Source organism: Phyllobates terribilis, unplaced genomic scaffold (assembly GCF_046119375.1).
Source record: "Phyllobates terribilis strain yellow unplaced genomic scaffold, ASM4611937v1 Scaffold_5__5_contigs__length_657084704, whole genome shotgun sequence".
Lineage (NCBI taxonomy): Eukaryota > Metazoa > Chordata > Amphibia > Anura > Dendrobatidae > Phyllobates > Phyllobates terribilis.
The window spans coordinates 64,292,260-64,318,843 of NW_027362765.1; the positions used below are offsets into that span (position 1 = coordinate 64,292,260).

The 26,584-nt window shown below is 50.9% G+C and overlaps 1 protein-coding gene across 2 annotated transcripts in view; it reads right to left on the reverse strand.

The window, feature by feature from the left end:
- Positions 1–26,584, reverse strand: part of LOC141271972 (uncharacterized) — a 243,559-nt gene that overhangs the window by 149,466 nt on the left and 67,509 nt on the right. The window contains exon 10 of one of the 2 annotated variants that reach the window (XM_073682228.1): positions 4,821–4,911. The exons of the other annotated variant lie outside the window; for it this stretch is intronic. Coding sequence (XP_073538329.1) covers positions 4,821–4,911 — 91 coding nt within the window. The remainder of the gene's footprint in view (positions 1–4,820; positions 4,912–26,584) is intronic. 2 annotated transcript variants of the gene reach the window in all.

Consider the following 26,584-nt stretch of genomic DNA (forward strand, 5'->3'; position numbering starts at 1 on the left):
TGTCTCATGCTGTTCACAAGTCGAGTTAGTGTTAGCTGAGGAATGGCATCCCACTCTTTTTTGAAGGGTCGACCCTGAGGTCATTGAAGTTCTGGGGTACAGAAATACGAGCCTCTACACGGCGACGCAACTGTTCCCATAGTCCCATAGGCCATTCCATTTAAGGTACACCAGTCTCCAGCAGCCATTTCCTTATGATGCGACCTCAATGAGCTAGAGCATTGTCATTCATGAAGATGAAATAAAGCCTGTGTTGTTCATGCAGAGGCACAATGACTGGATTAGGATTAATTATGGATTAATGATGTTATTCAAGTAGTAGAGGCTTGTCACTGTACCATTCACAAAGTGTAGGGCAGTTCTGTATTGACTAGACACATCTGCCCACACTGTAGCACCACCAAAAGATCGTGTGGGGACAACAGTGGCTGATGCATAGTGCTCTCCTTGACATCTCCAACATGGTTGGCAGCCATCACAACACTGAGGCCCACTGGTCCCTAGTCCAGCGTAGATGCTCCCCAGCATATGCGGTGTTGTCAGGTATCCTTTGCAGGTCTTCTAGCTTGCAGAACATGCTGATGTAAATGGTTTTGAATGGTTTGACGTGACACTTGGGTGTCTTTTACGCAGTCATCAGATGGTATTTGGCCAAAGGACGTCCACTTCGATGCATTTCTGTGACTCTTCCAGTCTCTCTGTATCTCTGCTGCAACCTGTTGATGACTCTGTGACACACAAAGCTCAGTGGCCATTTCTGTCTGATAACATCCTGCCTGAAGCCTCGCAATGGTGAGGAACTGTGGATCAATTGTTAAGTGTCGTCTTGGTCTCATGATGTCAAAATGTGAATAGCATGATGAGGAGCACAAATTCTAATTGAACCCCGAAATTTATTGGGTGATTCATGTATCAAACAATACTACACTCATCTTCTTTTACTACTGCAGTTGTACAACACACACAGTCTGAAGTATTTGTCTAATACTTTAGGGCTTTCTCTACCAATCTCTATTGCCGAGCTGTGAGCTCTGATATCTCTTCACTATCGAGAACCACCTCAAAATGGGTGCAGCATTCCCTGCCTCAGCTTTTATAAAGGCTTTGATATTCTCTCCTGATGTTTTGTGCTACATCATGTAATGTGATAGCCGCAAGGTGCACGCAAGAATACAGAATGACCTTCCCCTGAGCTATTGTGTCTGTCTACATTTGCCTCATTGCACTGAATGGACACATAAGAGGCACATTTGTATACCATTATCCTGAGTAAAAACAAACCCCAGACAGAGTGCTCAGCGCAGGCACTTCAGAATGTGAATGTAGCTTAATAATAATAATAATAATAATAATAATAATATTTTTTATTTATATACACACGTGGTCAAAATTGTTGGTACCCCTCGTTTAATGAAAGAAAAACCCACAATGGTCATAGAAATAACTTGAATCTGAGAAAAGTAATAATAAATTAAAAATCTATGAAAATTAACAAATGAAAGTCAGTGATTGCTTTTCAACCCTGCTTCCACAGAATTAAAAAAAAAAATTAAACTCATGAAATAGGCCTGGACAGAAATGATGGCACCCCTGAAAATAATGTGACAAAAGGGACATGTTAAATCAAGTTGTGTCCACTAATTAGCATCACAGGTGTCTACAATCTTGTAATCAGTCAGTGGGCATGTATATAGGGCTACAGATACTCACTGTGCTGTTTGATGACATGGTGTGTACCACACTCAACATGGACCAGAGGAAGCAAAGAAAAGAGTTGTCTCAGGAGATTAGAAAGAAAATTATAGACAAGCATGTTAAAGGTAAAGGTTATAAGACCATCTCCAAGCAGCTTGATGTTAGTGTGCATATATATATGTAGGACCCCGAGAAGCAGGCTCCAGCACACATAGGGCTGAGAGGAATTTAACGGGCCCGGATTACAGGGCCGGGCTTTACGAGCAGCTGAAAGAGCTGGGGGGGGGGGACAGCTGCTCACTTACCTCCAGTCCAGGTCTTGGAAGGCTGATTTAAGACAGCTGCGCCTGTCTCTGTCTGTCTGTGTTTGTTGGGCAAGGTGAGCAGACCTTGCAGATGCTTCTTAGACTCTGCAGGAGGCAGAGAAAAGCACCTTGCTTAAACGGCTGAGGCTGTGCTGCATGGACTTGTTATTTTGAGCTTTGTTCTGTTATTCCTTTTTGTGCCAGAAACAGGCTGTTACTTTTGTTTCTTAACTGGTGTATGGACACTAAAATAAACCACCAGTTTGTTTGAACCCGTGGACTGCATCACTGTGTGAACCTGTGCCTACCTCCAACGCGGCTCAGTGAGTACAAATCCCTACAATATATATAGCACATATTATTCAGAAATTTAAGATCCATGGGATGTGGATGGATGTGGCCGCAGGAGAAAAATTGATGACAAATCAAAGAGACGGATAATACGAATGATAACAAAAGAGCCCAGGATAACTTCTAAAGAGATTAAAAGTGAACTTCAAGCTCAAGGAACATCAGTGTCAGATTGCACCATCCGTCGTTGTTTGATCCAAAGTGGACTTCATGGGAGACGACCAAGGAGAGCACCATTGTTGAAAAAAAATCATAAAAAAGCCAGACTGGAATTAGCCAAACTACACGTTGACCAGCCACAAAGCTTCTGGGAGAATGTCCTATGGACAGATGAGACAAAAATGGAAGTTTTTGGCAAGGCACATCAGCTCTATGTTCACAGACAGAAAAATGAAGCATATCAAGAAAAGAACACTGTCCCTACAGTGAAACATGGTGGAGGCACTGTTATGTTCTGGGGCTGCTTTGCTGCATCTGGCACAGGGTGTCTTGAATCTGTGCAGGGTACAATGAAATCTCAAGACTATCAAGGGATTCTAGAGAGAAATGTGCTGCCCAGTGTCAGAAAGCTTGGTCTCAGTCGCAGATCATGGGTCTTGCAACAGGATAATGACCCGAAACATCCAGCTAAAAACACCCAAGAATGGCTAAGAGGAAAACATTGGACTATTCTGAAGTGGCCTTTTATGAGCCCTGAACTAAATCCTATTGAGCATCTTTGGAAAGAGCTGAAACATGCAGTCTAGAAAAGGCAACCTTCAAACACGAGACAACTGGAGCAGTTTGCTCATGAGGAGTGGGCCAAAATACCTGTCGAGAGGTGCAGAAGTCTCATTGACAATTACAGGAATCGTTTGATTGCAGTGATTGCCTCAAAAGGTTGTTCAACAAAATATTCAGTTAAGAAGAACCATCATTTCTGTCCAGGCCTATTTCATGAGTTTAATTTTTTTTCTAAATTCTGTGGAAGCAGGGTTGAAGAGCAATGTCTGACTTTCATTTGTTCATTTTCATAGATTTTTAATTGATTATTACTGTTGTCAGATTCAAGTTATTTCTGTGACCATTGTGGGTTTTTCTTTCATTAAACGAGGGGTACCAACAATTTTGATAACGTGTGTAGCGCCAACATATTCCGCAGCACTTTACAATTAAGCGGGGACATGTACAGACAATAAATTCAATACAAGGTGAGACAGTTTCAACAGTTACATCAGGAGTGAGGTCCCTGCTCGCAAGCTTACAATCTACAAGGAAATGGGGGACACAATAGCTTTAGGCCTCAATCACAAATAAGGGTTTTTTTGGTCATTTTTTAATAACTTTGTGCTAGATCCATATTTAGTCTGTGTGTCATTAGTTTTTTTTCGCTCGTGGAAAATAAAATATAGAGATTTTTCAAAGCTTCTCATATCAACTGCTCAGTGAAGAATGGACAGCGCTCAGATGACACGAAGATCTAATAGGTACATCGAGGTCCTTCTGGGCTCCGATATGTGTGTATTTTTAGAATGGAAATCAAAGTTGTGCATGATGTGCTTACTTTATAGTTATACAAACTGACATGGTTAAAAACAAATCGACCATTTTTAGTCACATCATTTATCGATCACCATAAATAATTTGTTTCCTGTATTGTACAGGTTGTTACGATTACACAAAGTATATCCTGTTTATTGTAATTGTTTTCCATTTTTATTGTATCTTCTAATGTACTGGCATATAGAGATCTGTATAGACCAGTATATTATCACATGTAATGAAGAATGCTATTGAGGTTTTTGGCTTAGAAAATTCTCTTGTACATAACAGTGAAGCCTGTGGCTGGTAATGTTTCTGCCTTATATATCAGAGGTCACTGACACTAACATGCTTCAAAAGTGTATTTAGAGACCTCCATTGTGCACAGTGACCTGTGATGGACAGGACTATGAGTAGAGTTATAACTTATCTCCTCTGAAGTTGCTCAAAAACGAGCTATTGATGCAGCAGAGAAACCTTTGTACAAAAGCACTAAGGGGACGATTTATCAAAGTGTTAATACCATTGCACTGGCATAACTTATGCCCGTCAGAAATGTTGCTCCAGTCCGTCCCTTACTTGAGTACCATTTGTGGCAAGGCGCACAGAGGAGCGAGTCATTGAGAGGATGTGCCAAGTTCCTTAAGTGTCTCTAGCGTCCTAATGAATTCGGATGATGGGAATGGGTGATCGATAGCGCTGCCCAGGAACTGATGCCACAAAGAAGTGACCTTAAAAATTTATATTTATTTCCTACGTGTTTTGAGGCGGTTTCTAGACTCTTCATCACGCAAAAATGTATATAAAACTCCTAATGAATTCAGCATACCTTGTCCCACTGCACCCCCCCCCCCAAAAAAAAAAAATTACCATTTAGTTATAGTTATTCTACAAGCCAGTGACTGATTAGAACCTGTGACTTCTCGGCATTTAGTGGTCACTACTCACCTGTGCAGTTATCTGTAGGAATCTTCTCTCTACATCGCTCATCACCCCTCACATATGTCTCTGTAGTATTAATATGGGGCAGATCTTCACCCTGAAAGAAAGATTTTAAAATTTACAGAAAGACAAAGATGATGTTTGGTGAAATGATATTGAAAAACAACAACAATAAGACAAAATCCAACCTATTGGTCCCTATTTCAAACCAGCATTCTCGATAACCAGAAAATTGTGAGAAGATTCAGACAACATCTAATGTCTATGATCAGCTTTATCCTGTCATCTCCACCAAGTATAAAACATACACTGAATGGCCACATTGTGAGAAGATCCAGACAACATCTAATGTGTATGATCAGCTTTATCCTGTCATCTCCACCAAGTATAAAACATATACTGAATGGCCACATTGTGAGAAGATCCAGACAACATCTAATGTCTATGATCAGCTTTATCCTGTCATCTCCACCAGATATAAAACATACACTGAATGGCCACATTGTGAGAAGATCCAGACAACATCTAATGTCTATGATCAGCTTTATCCTGTCATCTCCACCAGATATAAAATATACACTGAATGGCCACATTGTGAGAAGATTCAGACAACATCTAATGTCTATGATCAGCTTTATCCTGTCATCTCCACCAAGTATAAAACATACACTGAATGGCCACATTGTGAGAAGATCCAGACAAAATCTAATGTCTATGATCAGCTTTATCCTGTCATCTCCACCAAGTATAAAACATACACTGAATGGCCACATTGTGAGAAGATCCAGACAACATCTAATGTCTATGATCAGCTTTATCCTGTCATCTCCACCAAGTATAAAACATACACTGAATGGCCACATTGTGAGAAGATCCAGACAACATCGAAGGTCTATGATCAGCTTTATCCTGTCATCTCCACCAAGTATAAAACATACACTGAATGGCCACATTGTGAGAAGATCCAGACAACATCTAATGTCTATGATCAGCTTTATCCTGTCATCTCCACCAAGTATAAAACATACACTGAATGGCCACATTGTGAGAAGATCCAGACAACATCTAATGTCTATGATCAGCTTTATCCTGTCATCTCCACCAAATATAAAACATACACTGAATGGTCACATTATTAGAGACACCCATCTAGTAGCCCGTTGGGCCTCCAATGGCCTTCAGAAACTCAGCAATTCATCGCATCAGATTCCACTTGGTGTGGAGATTGTTCTCCAGGAATACTGGCCCATGCCACCAGGATAGGTTCTTGCAGTTGCTGCATATTAGATGAAGGTGCGGAGATGCTCTGAACAACGAATTGTACCTCGTCCCAGAGATGTTTTATAGGGTTAAGATCTGAGGACTGTGAAGGCGGGAAAACAAGGAAAACTCACTGCCATGTTCCTGGTGTAAAATAGTGGAAACTGCTGGCAACTCCTGAGCAGAATTGTTGTATGACATAAAGCTTTATTCATGGGGCTGCAGGATATATTGTTATTAAACAACACTGATGCAAAGTACTATTATCTGGTTAACCCTATAGTTTATTGTAGTCACTTTTATGTGAAAATGATGAGAGTAGGCAGTTGGGCAGGGGAGAGTTACAGTGTGTCAGCCCTGCAGCTGAGCAGGAGAGAGTTACAGAGGGTCAGCCCCGCAGCTGAGCAGGGGAGAGTTACAGAGGATCAGCCCTGCAGCTGGGTAGGGGAGAGTTACCGAGGGTCAGCCCTGCAGCTGGGCAGGGGAGAGTTACAGAGGGTCAGCCCTGCAGCTGGGCAGGGGAGAGTTACAGAGGGTCAGCCCCGCAGCTGAGCAGGGGAGAGTTACAGAGGATCAGCCCTGCAGCTGGGCAGGGGAGAGTTACAGAGGGTCAGCCCTGCAGCTGGGCAGGAGAGCGTTACAGAGGGTCAGCCCTGCAGCCGGGCAGGGGAGAGTTACAGAGGGTCAGCCCTGCAGCTGGGAAGGGGGAGAGTTACAGAGGGTCAGCCCTGCAGCTGGGCAGGGGAGAGTTACAGAGGGTCAGCCCTGCAGCTGGGCAGGGGGAGAGTTACAGAGGGTCAGCCCTGCAGCTGGGCAGGAGAGAGTTACAGGGGGCCAGCCCTGCAGCTGGGCAGGAGAGAGTTACAGGGGGTCAGCCCTGCAGCCGGGCAGGGGAGAGTTACAGAGGATCAGCCCTGCAGCTGGGCAGGGAAGAGTTACAGAGGGTCAGCCCTGCAGCTGGGCAGGGGAGAGTTACAGAGGGTCAGCCCTGCAGCTGGGCAGGGGAGAGTTACAGAGGGTCAGCCCTGCAGCTGGACAGGGGAGAGTTACAGAGGGTCAGCCCTGCAGCTGGGCAGGAGAGAGTTACAGAGGGTCAGCCCTGCAGCCGGGCAGGAGAGAGTTACAGAGGGTCAGCCCTGCAGCTGGGCAGTGGAGAGTTACAGAGGGTCAGCCCTGCAGCTGGACAGGGGAGAGTTACAGAGGGTCAGCCCTGCAGCTGGGCAGGGGAGAGTTACAGAGGGTCAGCCCTGCAGCTGGGGAGGGGAGAGTTACAGAGGGTCAGCCCTGCAGCTGGGCAGGAGAGAGTTACAGAGGGTCAGCCCTGCAGCCGGGCAGGAGAGAGTTACAGAGTGTCAGCCCTGCAGCCGGGCAGGAGAGAGTTACAGAGGGTCAGCCCTGCAGCTGGGCAGGGGAGAGTTACAGTGTGTCAGCCCTGCAGCTGGGCAGAGGAGAGCTACAGAGGGTCAGCCCTGCAGCTGGGCAGGGGAGAGTTAGAGGGTCAACCCTGCAGCTGGACAGGGGAGAGTTACAGAGGGTCAGTCCTGCAGCTGGGCAGTAGAGAGTTACAGGGGGTCAGCCCTGCAGCTGGGCAGGGGAGAGTTACAGAGGGTCAGCCCTGCAGCCAGGCAGGGGAGAGTTACAGAGGGTCAACCCTGCAGCTAGGCAGGGGAGAGTTACAGAGGGTCAGCCCTGCAGCTGGGCAGGGGAGAGTTATAAGGGGTCAGCCCTGCAGCTGGGCAGGGGAGAGTTACAGACGGTCAGCCCTGCAGCCAGGCAGGGGAGAGTTACAGAGGGTCAGCCCTGCAGCTGGACACGGGAGAGTTACAGAGGGTCAGCCCTGCAGCTGGGCAGGGGAGAGTTACAGAGGGTCAGCCCTGCAGCTGGACAGGGGAGAGATACAGAGGATCAGCCCTGCAGCTGGGCAGGGGAGAGTTACAGAGGGTCAGCCCTGCAGCTGGGGAGGGGAGAGTTACAGAGGGTCAGCCCTGCAGCCAGGCAGGGGAGAGTTACAGAGGGTCAGCCCTGCAGCTGGACACGGGAGAGTTACAGAGGGTCAGCCCTGCAGCTGGGCAGGGGAGAGTTACAGAGGGTCAGCCCTGCAGCTGGACAGGGGAGAGATACAGAGGATCAGCCCTGCAGCTGGGCAGGGGAGAGATACAGAGGGTCAGCCCTGCAGCTGGGGAGGGGAGAGTTACAGAGGGTCAGCCCCGCAGCTGGGCAGGGGAGAGTTACAGAGAGTCAGCCCTGCAGCTAGCAGGGGAGAGTTACAGAGGGTCAGCCCCGCAGCTGGGCAGGGGAGAGTTACAGAGAGTCAGCCCTGCAGCTGGGCAGGGGAGAGTTACAGAAGGTCAGCCCTGCAGCTGGGCAGGAGAGAGTTACAGAGAGTCAGCCCAGCAGCTGGGCAGGGGAGAGATACAGAGGGTCAGCCCTGCAGCTGGGCAGGGGAGAGTTACAGAGGGTCGGCCCTGCAGCTGGACAGGGGAGAGTTACAGAGAGTCAGCCCAGCAGCTGGGTAGGGGAGAGATACAGAGGGTCAGCCCTGCAGCTGGGCAGGGGAGAGTTACAGAGGGTCAGCCCTGCAGCTGGGCAGGGAAGAGTTACAGAGGGTCAGCCCTGCAGCTGGGCAGGGGAGAGTTACAGAGGGTCAGCCATGCAGCTGGGCAGGGGAGAGTTACAGAGGGTCAGCCCTGCAGCTGGGCAGGGGAGAGTTAGAGAGGGTCAGCCCTGCAGCTGGGCAGGGGAGAGTTACAGAGGGTCAGCCCTGCAGCTGGGCAGGGGAGAGTTACAGAGGGTCAGCCCTGCAGCTGGGCAGGGCAGAGTTACAGAGGGTCAGCCCTGCAGCAGGGCAGGAGAGAGTTACAGAGGGTCAGCCCTGCCGCTGGGCAGGGGAGGGTTACAGAGGGTCAGCCCCGCAGCTGAGCAGGGGAGAGTTACAGAGGATCAGCCCTGCAGCTGGGTAGGGGAGAGTTACCGAGGGTCAGCCCTGCAGCTGGGCAGGGGAGAGTTACAGAGGGTCAGCCCTGCAGCTGGGCAGGGGAGAGTTACAGAGGGTCAGCCCCGCAGCTGAGCAGGGGAGAGTTACAGAGGATCAGCCCTGCAGCTGGGCAGGGGAGAGTTACAGAGGGTCAGCCCTGCAGCTGGGCAGGAGAGCGTTACAGAGGGTCAGCCCTGCAGCCGGGCAGGGGAGAGTTACAGAGGGTCAGCCCTACAGCTGGGAAGGGGGAGAGTTACAGAGGGTCAGCCCTGCAGCTGGGCAGGGGAGAGTTACAGAGGGTCAGCCCTGCAGCTGGGCAGGGGGAGAGTTACAGAGGGTCAGCCCTGCAGCTGGGCAGGGGAGAGTTACAGAGGGTCAGCCCTGCAGCTGGGCAGTGGAGAGTTACAGAGGGTCAGCCCCGCAGCTGGGCAGGGGAGAGTTACAGAAGGTCAGCCCTGCAGCTGGGCAGGGGAGAGTTACAGAGGGTCAGCCCTGCAGCTGGGCAGGAGAGAGTTACAGAGAGTCAGCCCAGCAGCTGGGCAGGGGAGAGTTACAGAGGGTCAGCCATGCAGCTGGGCAGGGGAGAGTTACAGAGGGTCAGCCCTGCAGCTGGGCAGGGGAGAGTTACAGAGGGTCAGCCATGCAGCTGGGCAGGGGAGAGTTACAGAGGGTCAGCCCTGCAGCTGGGCAGGGGAGAGTTACAGAGGGTCAGCCCTGCAGCTGGGCAGGAGAGCGTTACAGAGGGTCAGCCCTGCAGCCGGGCAGGGGAGAGTTACAGAGGGTCAGCCCTGCAGCTGGGAAGGGGGAGAGTTACAGAGGGTCAGCCCTGCAGCTGGGCAGGGGAGAGTTACAGAGGGTCAGCCCTGCAGCTGGGCAGGGGGAGAGTTACAGAGGGTCAGCCCTGCAGCTGGGCAGGGAGAGTTACAGAGGGTCAGCCCTGCAGCTGGGCAGTGGAGAGTTACAGAGGGTCAGCCCCGCAGCTGAGCAGGGGAGAGTTACAGAGGGTCAGCCCTGCAGCTGAGGGGAGTTTTGGGAGAGTTTTGGGGAGTAGTGGTTCACTATATATACACACTATAATTGCATGTGGAGCTCTGTAGAGCGAGGTTGTGGCACCATTTACCCCATATTGCAGGCACTTGAGACACGATATTGGGTGTGCAAAAAAATCTGGAAGTAGTGGAGAGGTCAAATATATAAATAGATCCCTGAGTGATGTTAAGAGTTCACAGTAGTTGAACATTGAAAGTTGAAGAAAGAAGAAGTGAAAGACTGAAAAGCAAAAAGGCTGGCGCAGGATGTGTGCAACAAGGAAGGATGAGGATAGCGTTCTTCTAAACTGACCTCTAATAAGTGGAAAAAAAACTGGAGCACAGCTTGCAGAACTTGGGATCAGATCAGAGATCCGGTAAGGAAGTAGAAAGAGCAACTCTAGTGGTTCTGAGCTGGAGGTAAAGAAATGTAGCCAAGCGTTTGTGGGGACCCTGAGATGACAAGGAAAGAAGCTAAGTATAACCCTGACTTGTAGTTTACAAAAATCTAGAAAGCCAAGCCAGGACATGGGTTGTAAAGAGAAAGTGGACTGCATGGAAAGGAGTCAAGGAAAGTGCTATCAGTAAAGATGGAGGACCAGCGAAAACTACTCAAAGTAATTGCTGGAACCTGTATAACTTATGTGCCTCTGTTGGGAAAAGAATATTTTATTTACAAGTTTACAAATCATATATTTGCTATTCTCTTTGTGTGTTTAATATATATTATAATATATATGCACACATAATATATATGTATATATATACACACACACAGTACAGACCAAAAGTTTGGACACACCTTCTCATTTAAAGATTTTTCTGTATTTTCATGACTTTGAAAATCGTACATTCACACTGAAGGCATCAAAACTATGACTTAACACATGTGGAATTATATACTTAACAAAAAAGTGTGAAACAACTGAAAATATGTCTTATATTCTAGGTTCTTCAAAGTAGCCACCTTTTGATGACTGCTTTGCACACTCTTGGCATTCTCTTGATGAGCTTCAAGAGGTAGTCACCGGAAATGGTCTTCACTTCACAGGTGTGCCCTGTCAGGTTTAATAAGTGGGATTTCTTGCCTTATAAATGGGGTTGGGACCATCAGTTGTGTTGTGCAGAAGTCAGGTGGATACACAGCTGATAGTCCTACTGAATAGACTGTTAGAATTTGTATTATGGCAAGAAAAAAGTAGCTAAGTAAAGAAAAACGAGTGGCCATCATTACTTTAAGAAATGAAGGTCAGTTCGAAAAATTGGGAAAACTTTGAAAGTGTCCCCAAGTGCAGTTGCAAAAACCATCAAGCGCTACAAAGAAACTGGCTCCATGAGGACCGCCCCAGGAAAGGAAGACCAAGAGTCACCATCAAAGCAAAAGGTGGCTACTTTGAAGAACCTAGAATATAAGACATATTTTCAGTTGTTTCACACTTTTTTTGTTAAGTATATAATTCTACATGTGTTAATTCATAGTTTTGATGCCTTCAGTGTGAATGTACAATTTTCATAGTCATGAAAATACAGAAAAATCTTTAAATGAGAAGGTGTGTCCAAACTTTTGGCCTGTACTGTATATATATATATATATATATATATATATATATATATATATATACATACACACATATACACACAGTGCGGAAAATAAGTATTTGATACATATATGTATATACACTGAAAAATCGGTAGTGTATATATACACACACACACACACACACACACACACACACACACACACACTGGGAAAAATTAGTATTTGACACACTGCCCATTTTACAAGCTTTCCCACCTACAAACAATGGAGAGGCCTGTAATTATTATTGTAGGTGCACTTCAACTGTGAGAGACAGAATAAAAAAAAAAACAGAAAATCACCTTGTATGATTTTTAAATAATTAAATTGCATTTTATTGCATAAAATATGTATTTGATCACCTACCAACTAGCAAGAATTCTGGGTCTCACAGACCTGTTGGTTTTACTTTAAGAAGCCCTCCTACTCTGCACTCATTACTTGTATTAATTGCACCTGTTTGAACTCGTTACCTGTATAAAAGACACCTGTCTACACACTCAATCAAATCACACTCCAACCTCTGCAGCATGGCCAAGACGAAAGAGCTATCTAAGGACAGCAGGGACAAAATTGTAGATATCACACAAGGCTGGGATGAGCTACAGGACAATAGGGAAGCAGCTTGGTGAGAAGGCAACAACTGATAACACAATTATCAGAAAATGGAAGAATCACAAGATGACTGTCGATCTTCCTCGGTCAGGGGCTTCATGCCAGATCTCGCCTCATGGGGTAAGGAAGATCGTGAGAAAGGTCAGGAATCATCCTAGACCTACACAGGAGGACCTAGTCAATGACCTAAAGAGAGCTGAGACAACAGTCTAAAACATTACCATTAGTAATACACTACTCCGTCATGGATTAAAATCCTGCATGGCACGCAAGGTCCACCTGCTCATGCCAGCACATGTACAAGCCCATTTGAAGTTCGCCAATGACCTTCTGGATGATCCAGAGGAGGCATGGGAGAAGGTCATGTGGTCAAATGAGACCAAAAGAGAACTTTTTGGTATCAACTCCACTCGCCGTGATTGGAGGAAGAAGAAAGAGGTATACAACCCCAAGAACACCGTCCCAACCGTGAATCATGATGGGGGAACATTATAATTTGTGGGTGTTTTTATGTAAAGGGGACAGGACTACTGCACCATATTGAAGGGCAGATGGATGGGGTCATGTATCGCAAGATTTTGGCCAACAATCTCCATCCCTCAGTAAGAGCATTGAAGATGGGTCTTCCAAATACACAGCCAGGGCAACTAAGGAGTAGCTTTGTAAGAAGCATTTAAAGGTCCTGGAGTGGCCTAGCCAGTCTCCAGACCTGAATCCAATAGAAAATATTCAAAGGGAGCTGAAACCCAGTGACAGCCCGAAACCTGAAAGATCTGGAGAAGATCTGTATGGAGGAGTGGACTAAAATCTCTGCTGCAGTGTGTGCAAACTTGGTCAAGAACTACAGGAAACGTCTGACCTCTGCAATTGCAAACAAAGGTTTCTAAACCAAAATATTAAGCTCTGTGTAACGGGTCTGGGAGGTGGAACCTCTGAGCAACTATACAAGGGGGCAGTCCTTGTAAGGAAGCGGGTGGCTCCCAGGGAAGACGGGCAGGTAGTCACGGCAAGTGACAGGGACAGTCTCTGGGTAGAAGGGCAGGTAGTCACGGCAAGTGACAGGGACAGTCTCTGGGTAGAAGGGCAGCGGGCTGGCGGCTGGTGAGCGCTCCCAGGTGAGCGGGCGAGAGTCTCTGGACAGGCAGGTGGTCACGGCAAGTGACGGCAGAACCTCCAGGTAGACTAGCAGACAGGTAGCGGGTGGACGCTCCCAGGTGAGCGGGCAAGAGTCTCTGGACAGGCAGGTGGTCACGGCAAGTGACGGCAGAGCCTCCAGGTAGGCTAGCAGGCAGGTAGCAGGTGAGCGCTCCCAGGTGAGCGGGCAAGAGTCTCTGGACAGGCAGGTGGTCACGGCAAGTGACGGCAGAGCCTCCAGGTAGGCTAGCAGGCAGGTAACAGGTGAGCGCTCCCAGGTGAGCGGGCAGGCTGGTCCATAGACAGACTGACAGGTGTCGGAGAGCAGACCGTCGGACCGCAGGCTTGCTGGTAAGCGGATATCAGGCAGGTATCAAGCAGGAATCTGGCAGATGACTGGCAGGTAACAGGCAGGAATCAGGCAGGTGACTGGCAGGTAACAAGCAGGAATCTGGCAGGTGAATGGCAGGTAACAAGCAGGAATCTGGCAGGTGACTGGCAGGTAACTGGTAATGGGACCTGAGGGCTGAAGCAGAGTGAAGGCTTTGCAACAACATTGCTCGGGCACCTCCATTTTGGAGGAGGTGCCTTATATATGGGAGGTCCTCCGGCGATTGGCCGGAAACTCCTTAGGACGGCGCGCGCGGTCCCTTTAAGAGAGGGGGAGCGCGCGCGCGCCCTAAGCACACTGCCGGGGAAGGAGCGCGTGCCGGAAGCAGCGGGGAGAGAAGCGCTGGAGGACGACGCGCGGGGAGTTGAGAGGGACGGCGTCCCTGCCTAGTACGGGGCAGAGACGCCGATGCTACAGTACCCCCCCCTTAAGGCCCCCTCTTTTTTTGGCCAGAAAGAAATTTTTCAAGGAGAAGCGGGGCGTTGATGCTCTCCCTGGGTTCCCAAGTTCTCTCCTCAGGACCAAACCCCTTCCAATCTACCAGAAAAAAGGTCTCTCCTCTTACCCTCTTGGAGGCCAGAATACTCTCTACCTCAAAGACGTCATCAGCGGAAACCGGAGCAGGAGGGGCACCTGGATTATTGGAAAAAGAGTTAAAGACAACGGGTTTGAGGAGAGATACGTGGAAGGAGTTGGGAATCCGTAGGGTGGCCGGGAGTCTTAATTTGTAGGCCACAGGGTTAATTTGCCTGAGGACTTCGAAGGGACCGATGAATCGAGGGCCCAACTTGAAGGAGGGTACTTTGAGCCGCACATGTTCGGACGAGAGCCAAACCTTGTCTCCCGGACGGAATTGAGGCGGATCCAGACGTCTCTTATCAGCATATCTCTTCATCCGCTCAGAGGACAGAAGAAGAGCGGACCTGGTACTCTCCCAAATAGTAGAAAATTCGCTGACAAGAGACTTCGCAGCAGGGTTGTCCACATAAACGGAGACAGGAAGTGGAATCCGGGGATGTTGGCCACCGACAATAAAGAACGGGTATTTGGAAGAGGATTCGCTCTCATGGTTATTGTAAGAGAACTCGGCCCATGGTAGGAGATCCACCCAGTCCGAATGGTGTGCATTAACGAAGTGCCGGAGGTAACTGGTCAGGATCTGATTGATCCGCTCCACTTGACCATTGGACTGTGGGTGGTAAGCGGAGGAGAAGTCCAGGGTGATGTCTAGCAGCTTACATGTGGCTCTCCAGAAGCGTGAGGTGAACTGAACCCCACGATCCGACACGATGTGGAGGGGCAGGCCATGGAGACGGAAGATGTGGCGGATAAAGTCTTTAGCCAGCTTGGGTGCAGATGGGAGACCAGGCAGGGGAATGAAGTGGGCCATCTTAGAAAAGCGGTCAGCGACAACCCAAATGACTGTACAACCGGCAGAAATAGGAAGATCGGTGATAAAGTCCATAGCAATGTGCTGCCAAGGAGCAGCAGGTACGGGAAGGGGCAGGAGATGGCCGGCTGGTAGATGTCTGGGAACTTTGTTACGGGCACAGGATGAGCAGGTCGCGACGAAGTCTACCACGTCCTTACGCAGGGTAGGCCACCAGTAATGCCGGGTAATGAGTTGGAAGGTCTTCTTTTGGCCAGCATGGCCAGCTAGCTTAGAAGAATGTCCCCAGCGAAGAACCCTCTCCCGATCTGGTACAGCTACAAACGTCTTACCGGTTGGGAGACGAGTCAGATCCAAGGGGGCCACATTCATCACCTTGGAGGAGTCGATGATGTGCGTAGGCTCCTCCTCTTGATCGGAGGACAGGAAGGACCGGGACAAGGCATCAGCTTTGACGTTCTTGTCCGCCGGATGGAAATGAAGAATGAAGTCGAAGCGGGCAAAAAACAACGACCACCGGGCCTGGCGAGGATTGAGTCTCTGGGCATTTTGGAGATATGCCAGGTTTTTGTGATCCGTGTAGATAATTACCGGGTAGAGAGCCCCTTCAAGCAGATAGCCATCAAATTGGCACTGGGGGAGTGGCGCTAACAATTCACGGTCTCCTATGGAGTAGTTGTGCTCAGACGAGGAGAAGATTTTGGAGAAGAAGCCGCAGGTTACCATTCTCCCGGTAGAAGATTTTTGGGTGAGTACCGCTCCGGCTCCGGAGGAGGAGGCATCAACCTCCAGGTAGAATTGTTTATTACAGTCCGGACGGTGCAGGACGGGAGCAGAGGCGAAGGCTTTCTTTAAGGAAAGGAAGGCCTCCTCGGCTTCAGGCGACCATGTCCTGGGATTAGCCCCCTTACGGGTAAGTGCAGATATGGGTGCAGTCCGAGACGAGAAGTGTGGGATGAAAAGACGATAGTAATTAGCGAAGCCCAGGAATCGCTGTATCGCCTTCAAACCTTCAGGACGAGGCCATTTTAGAACGGAAGAGAGCTTCTCGGGATCCATTTGCAGACCTGTCTGGGAGATGACATAGCCCAAGAACGGTAGGGAGGTCTGGTCGAAGAGGCACTTCTCGTATTTGGCATAGAGGTGGTTCTGCCGAAGCCTAAGCAGGACCTGACGAACATCCCTTCGGTGTGTGGGGAGATCCAGAGAGAAGACCAAGATATCGTCCAGGTATACCACTACGCAGGAGTACAGGAGGTCGCGGAAGATGTCGTTGACTAGTTCTTGAAAGACAGCGGGAGCATTACAGAGACCGAAGGGCATCACAAGGTACTCATAGTGACCGTCCCGGGTATTGAATGCCGTCTTCCACTCGTCTCCATGACGGATATGGAACAGGTTATATGCTCCTCATAGATCCAGCTTGGAGAAGATCCTGGCGCCCTTGAGACGGTCAAACAATTCGGAGATGAGCGGCAGGGGGTATTTGTTTTTTACTGTGATGAGATTGAGTCCTCTGTAGTCAATACAGGGACGTAGCGAGCTGTCTTTATTTTTGACAAAGAAGAATCCGGCTCCAGCCGGGGAGGTAGATTTTCGGATAAATCCCCTAGCCAGATTCTCTTCAATGTACTCAGACATGGAGCGGGTCTCGGCTGCAGACAACGGGTAGATACGCCCATGGGGAGGAGTGGTGCCAGGTACCAGGTCGATCGGGTAGTCATATGGCCTATGGGGTGGCAACGTCTCTGCTTCCTTCTTACCGAAGACGTCCGCATAGGGCCAGTAAGGAGCCGGGAGACCTGGTAAATTAGCTGGAGTAGGCGGAGGGCGAGCTGGGCGGACTGGAACCAGGCAGGTCCTACGGCAGTCTGGACCCCATCGGAGTACTTCACCGGATCGCCAGTTCAATACGGGTTCGTGCGTCTGGAGCCAAGGTAGACCTAGCAACAGGGAGTGAGACAGTCCGGACAGCACATGGAATGAGTTTTCCTCAGAGTGCAGCATTCCCACCTGCAGGGTTATGGGTTCAGTGACGAGCAGGATGGTCTCCGAGAGAAGTCTTCCATCCATGGAGGCGACTGATAATCGTTCAGCCAGGGACTTGGTGGGAATAAGGTATCTCTCTACCAGAGACTGGGAGATGAGGTTTCCAGCAGCTCCAGAATCCAGGTGGGCGAGTTCAAAGTGACGGTTTTCTCCCCAAGCAATAGAGACCGGTAAAGACAGAGACGGAGAGGGCTTACTTTTGTCTAGGACGACCTCTCCGAGCGGTCCTAGACACTGGCGTTTCCCGGCTTTTCCGGGCAGGAACGGATGAAGTGCTCCATACTGCCACAATAGAAACAGCTTCCCTCGGCTCGGCGAGATTCTTGGCGAGATCTGACCATCTTGGTCTGTTCGATCTGCATAGGTTCAGGCGAGAGCGCCCGCGGAGTGACTGGTTGAGAGGCAGGTCTCAGGGAAGTAGGAGCAGAGCAAGAAAAGTCTTTCTCCCAGGTAGTCTCTTTGGCACGTTCTTGGAACCGGATGCCAATCCGGGTAGCTAGTGACACCAGGTCAGCCAGAGTGGTAGGAATGTCCCGACCAGCTAACTCGTCCTTAATCCGACCGGAAAGACCCTCCCAGAAGACGGACACCAGAGCCTCATTTTCCCAGGCAAGCTCAGAAGCGAGGGTGCGGAACCGTATGGCATATTGGCCCACGGTGAGACTCCCTTGGCGGAGACGTAGCAGAGAGGAGGCAGAAGAGGTTTTCCGTCCAGGTTCATCGAAGACTTTCCGGAAAGCAGCGAGGAAAGACGGCAGGTCGGACACCAAGGGATCCCCTCTCTCCCACAGGGGATTTAGCCATGCCAGTGCCTCCCCAGTGAGATGGGACATGATGAAGGCCACCTTGGCCCGGTCGGAGATGAACTGGTATGCCAATAGCTCAAAGTGCAGGGTGCACTGGTTTATGAAACCCCGAGCTAAAGTAGGTTCGCCGGCAAAGCGTGGAGGTGCCAGAAGCCGAGGTCCATAGTCGGGTACCATGAAGGGACTGGATTGCGGTACCGCAGAAATGGGCACGGCTGGACCAGAGGTAGACATAGACGAGTCACACAATGCGCCTAGACGAGAGTTAACGGACCGTAGATAGGACAGTACCACCTCCTGCTGAGTTTTCTGACGTAAGACTTCCTGGTGCAGATCGGAGATCTGGGGGCCACCGGGTTCCATGGCCCGAGCAAACTGTAACGGGTCTGGGAGGTGGAACCTCTGAGCAACTATACAAGGGGGCAGTCCTTGTAAGGAAGCGGGTGGCTCCCAGGGAAGACGGGCAGGTAGTCACGGCAAGTGACAGGGACAGTCTCTGGGTAGAAGGGCAGGTAGTCACGGCAAGTGACAGGGACAGTCTCTGGGTAGAAGGGCAGCGGGCTGGTGGCTGGTGAGCGCTCCCAGGTGAGCGGGCGAGAGTCTCTGGACAGGCAGGTGGTCACGGCAAGTGACGGCAGAGCCTCCAGGTAGGCTAGCAGGCAGGTAACAGGTGAGCGCTCCCAGGTGAGCGGGCAGGCTGGTCCATAGACAGACTGACAGGTGTCGTAAAGCAGACCGTCGGACCGCAGGCTTGCAAGCTGGTAAGCGGATATCAGGCAGGTATCAAGCAGTAATCTGACAGATGACTGGCAGGTAACATGCAGGAATCAGGCAGGTGACTGGCAGGTAACAAGCAGGAATCTGGCAGGTGACTGGCAGGTAACAAGCAGGAATCTGGCAGGTGACTGGCAGGTAACTGGTAATGGGACCTGAGGGCTGAAGCAGAGTGAAGGCTTTGCAACAACATTGCTCGGGCACCTCAATTTTGGAGGAGGTGCTTTATATATGGGAGGTCCTCCGGCGATTGGCCGGGGACTCCTTAGGACGGCGCGCGCGGTCCCTTTAAGAGAGGGGGAGCGCGCGCGCCCTAAGCACACTGCCGGGGAAGGAGCGCGTGCCGGAAGCAGCGGGGAGAGAAGCGCTGGAGGACGCCGCGCCGGGAGCGGGGAGTTGATAGGGACGGCGTCTCTGCCTAGTACGGGACAGAGACGCCGATGCTACACTGTTTTTCTATTTAATCAAATACTTACTTCATGCAGTAAAATGCTAATTAACACCTTTAAAGCCCATGACGTACTAATACGCGTCTGTGCCCTGGGACTTAAGAGCCTGACCCGTATTAGTACGTCATTGCGATCACACACAGGCTGTGCGGGCGCGATCGCCGCCGGGTGTCAGCTGATTGTCACAGCTGACACCCGGTACTATGTGCAGGGAGCGGTCCCGCACCGCTCCTGGCACATTAACCCCCGCAATGCTGCGATCGAAGTCGATCGCAGCATTACGGTGACTAAGGGGAGGTCATCGCAATACTCACCTCCTGTTCCGGCCTCCAGCGCTGTCTGCCGTGGCTTCCCAGGTGTTGACATGATGACCCGATGTCGTCATGACAACATCCGGGTCACCAGACAGCAGGAAGATTTTTTGGTCATGCGCAGTGCATGACCAAACAATCTGCTCACTGTGCAGTGCTGACTGCCTGCATGGCACAGGGATGGTGCTCCATCCCTATGCTATGCAGGCGATCAGAATAAAAAAGTGAAAGTCCCATAGTGGGACAAAGTAAAAAAGTTAAAAAAACTCTCAGAAAGTGAAAAAATAAAATAAAAAAAAAATTGTAAAAATATGAAAAAAAAATAAAAAAAATAATCCACCAAAAATAAAAATATAATGTACCCATCAATAAATATTATTATGAAAAAAAACAAACAAACAATAAAAGTACACATATTTGGTATCGCCGCGTCTGGAACGACCTGACCTATAAAATTGTCCCACTAGTTAACCCCTTCAGTGAACACGGTAAAAAAATAAAAATAAAAAATGAAACAAAAAAACAATGCTTTATCATCATACCGCCAATCAAAAAATGGAATAACACGCGATCAAAAAGACAAATATAAATAAAATGGTACCGCTGAAAACGTCATCTTGTCCCACTAAAAACAAGCCAACATACAGCTCCATCATCCGAAAAATCAAAAAGTTATAATTTTTTCTATAAAATAGTTTTTATTGTGTAAAAGCGCCAAAACTTAGAAAAACGATATAAATGTGGTACCGCTGTAAACGCACGGTCCCGAAGAATAAAGCTGCCTTATCAATTTTACCACACGCGGAGTAGAATAAAAAAAAATAAAAAATTCCTGAATTGTTGGTTATTGTTTATTCTGCCTTCCAAAAGCTGGAATAGAAAGCGATTGTAGCGGGTCCGGGAGGCGGACTGTAACGGGTCCGGGAGGCGGAACCTCTGAGCTACTATACAAGGGGGCGGCCCTTGTAAGGGAGCGGGTGGCAGTCTCTGGGTGAACGGACAGGGAGTTACGGCAAGTGATCAGGGCAGTCTCTGGGTAAGGGGTAGGTACGACCTGTGATGGCAGAGCCTCCGGGTAGGCTAGCAGGCAGGTGGTAGATGTGTGCTCCCAGGTGAGCAAGCGAGAGTCTCTGGAATAGCAGGTGGTCACGGCACGTGACGGCGGAACCTCCGGGCTGGCAGGCAGGTAGGTAACGGAGAAGCGCTCCCAGGTGAGCGGGCAAGAGTCTCTGGAATAGCTGATGGTCACCGCACGTGACAACGGGACCTCCGGGCTGGCAAGCAGGCAGGTAACGGAGATGCGCTCCCAGGTGAGCGGGCAAGAGTCTGGAGTAGCTGGTGGTCACCGCACGTGACAACGGAGCCTCCGGGCTGGCAAGCAGGCAGATAACGGAGAAGCGCTCCCAGGTGAGCGGGCAAGCTGGTCCATAGACAGACTGACCGGAGTAGTAAGGCAGACCGTCGGACCTCAGGCAAGCAGGCAGGTAGCTGATATGCGCTCCCAGGTGAGCGGGCAGGCTGGTCCTTTAGACAGACTGACAGGAGTAGTAAGGCAGACCGTCGGACCTCAGACTGGCAGACAGGTAACAAGTATTCAGGCAGGAATCAGGCAGGTAACTGGCAGGTACTGGCAGGTAACTAGCAGGAAACTGGCAGGAAACTGGCAGGTAACTGGCAACGGGACCTGAGGGCTGAAGCACAGGTGAGACACAGGTGCAAACAACATTGCTCGGGCACCTCCATTTTGGAGGAGGTGCCTTATATATGATGAAGTCCTCCGGCCATTGGCCGGGGACTCTTTAGGGCGGCGCGCGCGGCCCCTTTAAGAGGAGGGGAGCGCGCGCGCGCGCGCCCTAAGCACAGGGGCCGGGAAGGAGCGCGCACTGAGAGCAGAGCAGGAGGAGGACGCCGGGACGGAGCGCGCGCTGACAGCAGAGCGGGGGAAGGAAGCCGGGCACGGAGCAGAGCGGTGAGAGGAGCAGCGTCCCTGCCTAGCAGAGGGCAGGGACGCCGGCACTACAGTACCCCCCCCTTTAGGCCCCCCCTTTTTTAGGCCAGATAGAAATTTAGCTAGGATGAGAGGGGCATGGATGTTCTCCCGGGGCTCCCACGTTCTCTCCTCAGGACCAAACCCCTTCCAATCTACCAGGAAAAAGGTCTTTCCTCTTACCCTTTTGGTGGCAAGAATGTTCTCTACCTCAAACTCGTCCTCAGCAGAAACCGGAGCAGGAGGCGTACCTGTAGACTTGGAAAAAGAGTTAAGTACCACAGGTTTGAGGAGAGACACATGGAAGGAGTTAGGGATCCGTAAGTTGGCCGGGAGTTTCAATTTATAGGCCACCGGGTTGATCTGACTGATGACCTCCAGTGGGCCGATGAACCGAGGCCCTAACTTATAGGAAGGGATCTTGAGCCGGACATATTTGGACGAGAGCCAGACTTTATCCCCAGGGCGGAATTGAGGAGGGTCCAGACGTTTTTTGTCAGCGTGTCTTTTCATACGCTCGGATGACAGAAGGAGTGCGGACCGGGTACTCTCCCATATGGAGGAAAATTTGTTAACAAGAGATTCCGCAGCCGGATTGTCCGCCGAGGTGGAGACGGGAAACGGGATCCGAGGATGCTGACCGTAGACTACAAAAAACGGGGATTTGGAGGAAGACTCGCTCTCGTGATTGTTGTACGAGAATTCGGCCCATGGCAGGAGATCCACCCAGTCAGAATGGTGGGCATTAACGAAGTGCCGAAGGTAACTGGTCAGGTTCTGATTGATCCGCTCCACTTGACCATTAGACTGTGGGTGGTAAGCGGAGGAGAAGTCCAGGGTGACGTCCAGCAATTTACAAGTGGCTCTCCAGAAACGGGAAGTGAACTGTACCCCACGATCCGACACGATGTGACGGGGCAGGCCATGAAGACGGAAGATGTGGCGGATAAAGTCTTTAGCCAGCTCGGGTGCAGACGGAAGACCTGGCAGTGGAATGAAGTGAGCCATCTTGGAGAAGCAGTCAGCGACCACCCAAATGACCGTACAACCGGCAGAGACGGGCAGATCAGTAATGAAGTCCATCGCTATATGCTGCCAGGGGGCAGCAGGTACTGGCAGAGGTAGGAGGCGGCCGGCCGGCAGGTGTCTCGGAACTTTGTTGCGGGCGCAGGACACACAGGCAGAAACAAAGTCTATTACATCCTTGTGCAGGTTAGGCCACCAGTAGTGCCGGGTAATAAGCTGGAGGGTCTTTTTCTGACCGGCGTGGCCAGCTAGTTTAGACGAATGACCCCAGTGTAGAATCTTCTCCCGATCAGGTACTGGTACGAACGTCTTACCAGGAGGAAGACGATTTAGACTCACGGGAGCCACCTGCATTACTCTGGCGGGATCGATGATATGTTTCGGATCCTCCTCGAGATCAGACACCAGAAAGGATCGAGACAAGGCATCCGCCTTGACGTTTTTGTCAGCCGGGCGAAAATGAAGGACAAAATCAAAACGAGCAAAAAACAAGGACCACCGGGCTTGGCGCGGGTTAAGTCTCTGGGCATGCTGGAGGTAAGCCAAGTTCTTGTGGTCAGTGTAAATTATTACCGGGTGAAGAGCCCCCTCGAGCAGGTAACGCCACTCCTCCAATGCCAGTTTGATGGCCAATAACTCTCGGTCTCCTATGGAATAGTTGCGCTCAGAGGAGGAGAAGAGTTTAGAGAAGAAGCCACAAGTTACCATCCTCCCGGAAGATGATTTTTGAGTAAGTACCGCTCCGGCTCCAGAGGAGGAGGCGTCAACTTCCAGGAAGAACTGCTTGTTGCCATCTGGGCGATGCAGCACCGGGGCGGAAGAGAAGGCCTGTTTAAGGGAAAGAAAGGCCTCCTCTGCTTCGGGTGGCCACTCTTTGGGATTAGTACCTTTACGGGTGAGCGCAGAAATTGGGGCCGTCCGGGAAGAGAAGTGTGGTATGAAGAGGCGGTAGTAGTTGGCGAAGCCCAGGAAACGCTGAATGGCCTTCAACCCCTCCGGTCGGGGCCATTTCTCGATGGCAGACAGTTTCTCAGGATCCATTTGAAGGCCGGTCTGAGAGATAATGTAGCCCAGAAACGGAAGCGAGGTCTGCTCAAAGAGGCACTTCTCAAATTTAGCGTAGAGATGGTTCTGCCTTAGCCTGAGCAGGACCTGACGAACGTCCCTCCGGTGAGTCTGGAGATCCGGAGAGAAGACCAAGATGTCGTCCAGGTACACCACTACGCAGGAGTAGAGAAGGTCCCGGAAGATGTCATTGACCAACTCTTGAAAGACGGCAGGAGCGTTACAGAGACCAAAGGGCATTACCAGGTATTCATAGTGGCCGTCCCGGGTGTTGAATGCCGTCTTCCATTCATCCCCCTGACGAATACGAACCAGGTTGTACGCCCCACGAAGGTCCAGTTTGGTGAAGATCCTAGCCCCCCTCAGACGATCAAATAATTCTGGAATGAGCGGAAGGGGGTACTTATTCTTCACCGTGATCAAGTTTAGGCCTCTATAGTCTATACAGGGACGGAGAGAGCCGTCCTTCTTTTTGACGAAAAAGAAGCCTGCTCCCGCCGGGGAGGTAGATTTCCGGATGAATCCTCTGGCCAGATTCTCCTCAATATATTCGGACATTGACCGGGTCTCAGCAGCGGATAAAGGATAGATACGCCCACGGGGAGGAGTAGTACCGGGTAGCAGATCGATGGGACAGTCGTATGGTCTATGTGGTGGTAATGTCTCTGCCTCCTTTTTATTAAAGACATCTGCATAAGACCAATAAGGAATCGGAAGTCCAGGTAGATTAGCTGGGGTAGGAGAGGGACGGACGGGATGGACGGGAACCAGGCAGGTTTTATGACAGTCTTGTCCCCAGCGAAGGACCTCTCCGGTTTGCCAGTCTAGCACGGGTGCATGTCTCTGGAGCCAGGGCAGACCTAGCAAGAGGGCGTGAGAGAGTCCAGGCAGAACATGAAAGGAGATACTTTCAGAATGCAGCATTCCCACCTGCAGGGTATGGGATTCGGTGATGAGTTGAATGGGGCGAGGTAAGAGGCCCCCATCCACGGCAGCGACAGACAAGGGTACAGCCAGAGGTTTGGTGGGGATGCGGTATTTCTCAACCAGGGACTGTGAAATAAGGTTCCCGGCTGCTCCAGAGTCAAGTTGGGCTAGTTCGAAATAACGGTTCTCCCCGTAGATGATCGAAACTGACAACAGCAGGGATGGAGAGGATTTATTCTTGTCTAGGTGGACCTCTCTGAGCGAACCTAGACACAGGCGTTTCCCGACCTCTCCGGGCAGGCACGGATCCGGTGCTCCTTACTGCCACAGTAGAAGCAGCTCCCCTCGGCACGGCGTGAGTCCTGACGGGTTTTGACCATCTTGGTCTGGTCGACCCGCATAGGCTCAGGAGAGTGTACCTGGGGAGAGATGGAGGGAATGACGGGTTTCTGGAAAGTAGGAGCTAAACGTGGAATCCTTCTCTCACGGGTGACCTCTTTGGCACGCTCCTGAAACCGTAGGTCAATTCGGGTGGCAAGAGTTATTAAGTCATCGAGAGTGGTAGGAATGTCCCGACCGGCAAGTTCATCTTTAATACGGCCGGACAGACCCTCCCAGAAGACGGAAACCAGAGCGTCGTTATCCCAGGCCAGCTCCGAGGCAAGGGTACGGAACCGTATGGCATATTGGCCCACGGTGAGACTCCCCTGACGGAGGCGTAGCAACGATGATGCAGATGAGGTCTTCCGTCCGGGTTCGTCAAAGACTTTCCGGAAAGCCGTGAGAAAAGCAGGCAAGTTGGACACCAGGGGGTCTCCTCTCTCCCATAGAGGATTCAGCCAGGCCAGGGCCTCCCCGGTGAGATGGGACATGATGAAGGCAATTTTGGCCCGGTCGGAGTTAAACTGGTAGGACAAAAGTTCAAAATGCAGGGTGCACTGATTCAAGAAGCCCCGAGCCTGGACGGGGTCGCCTCCGAAGCGAGGAGGTGCAGAAAGCCGGGGTCCGGGGTAGGATACCATAGTATTAGTGAGCAGCGGAGCCGCCGGATTGCAAGATATGGCACTGGCGGAGGTTGTTGGTGGATCAGACAGAGTGTTCAGGCGAGTATTAACATTCCGCAGGTGACCCAGGATGGCCTCCTGTTGGGACCTCTGACGGGACAGTTCAAGACCGAGGTCCGAGAGCGAGGGAGCTTGGGTGCCACCGGGTTCCATGGCCCGAGCAAACTGTAGCGGGTCCCGGAGGCGGACTGTAACGGGTCCGGGAGGCGGAACCTCTGAGCTACTATACAAGGGGGCGGCCCTTGTAAGGGAGCGGGTGGCAGTCTCTGGGTGAACGGACAGGGAGTTACGGCAAGTGATCAGGGCAGTCTCTGGGTAAGGGGTAGGTACGACCTGTGATGGCAGAGCCTCCGGGTAGGCTAGCAGGCAGGTGGTAGATGTGTGCTCCCAGGTGAGCAAGCGAGAGTCTCTGGAATAGCAGGTGGTCACGGCACGTGACGGCGGAACCTCCGGGCTGGCAGGCAGGTAGGTAACGGAGAAGCGCTCCCAGGTGAGCGGGCAAGAGTCTCTGGAATAGCTGATGGTCACCGCACGTGACAACGGGACCTCCGGGCTGGCAAGCAGGCAGGTAACGGAGATGCGCTCCCAGGTGAGCGGGCAAGAGTCTGGAGTAGCTGGTGGTCACCGCACGTGACAACGGAGCCTCCGGGCTGGCAAGCAGGCAGATAACGGAGAAGCGCTCCCAGGTGAGCGGGCAAGCTGGTCCATAGACAGACTGACCGGAGTAGTAAGGCAGACCGTCGGACCTCAGGCAAGCAGGCAGGTAGCTGATATGCGCTCCCAGGTGAGCGGGCAGGCTGGTCCTTTAGACAGACTGACAGGAGTAGTAAGGCAGACCGTCGGACCTCAGACTGGCAGACAGGTAACAAGTATTCAGGCAGGAATCAGGCAGGTAACTGGCAGGTACTGGCAGGTAACTAGCAGGAAACTGGCAGGAAACT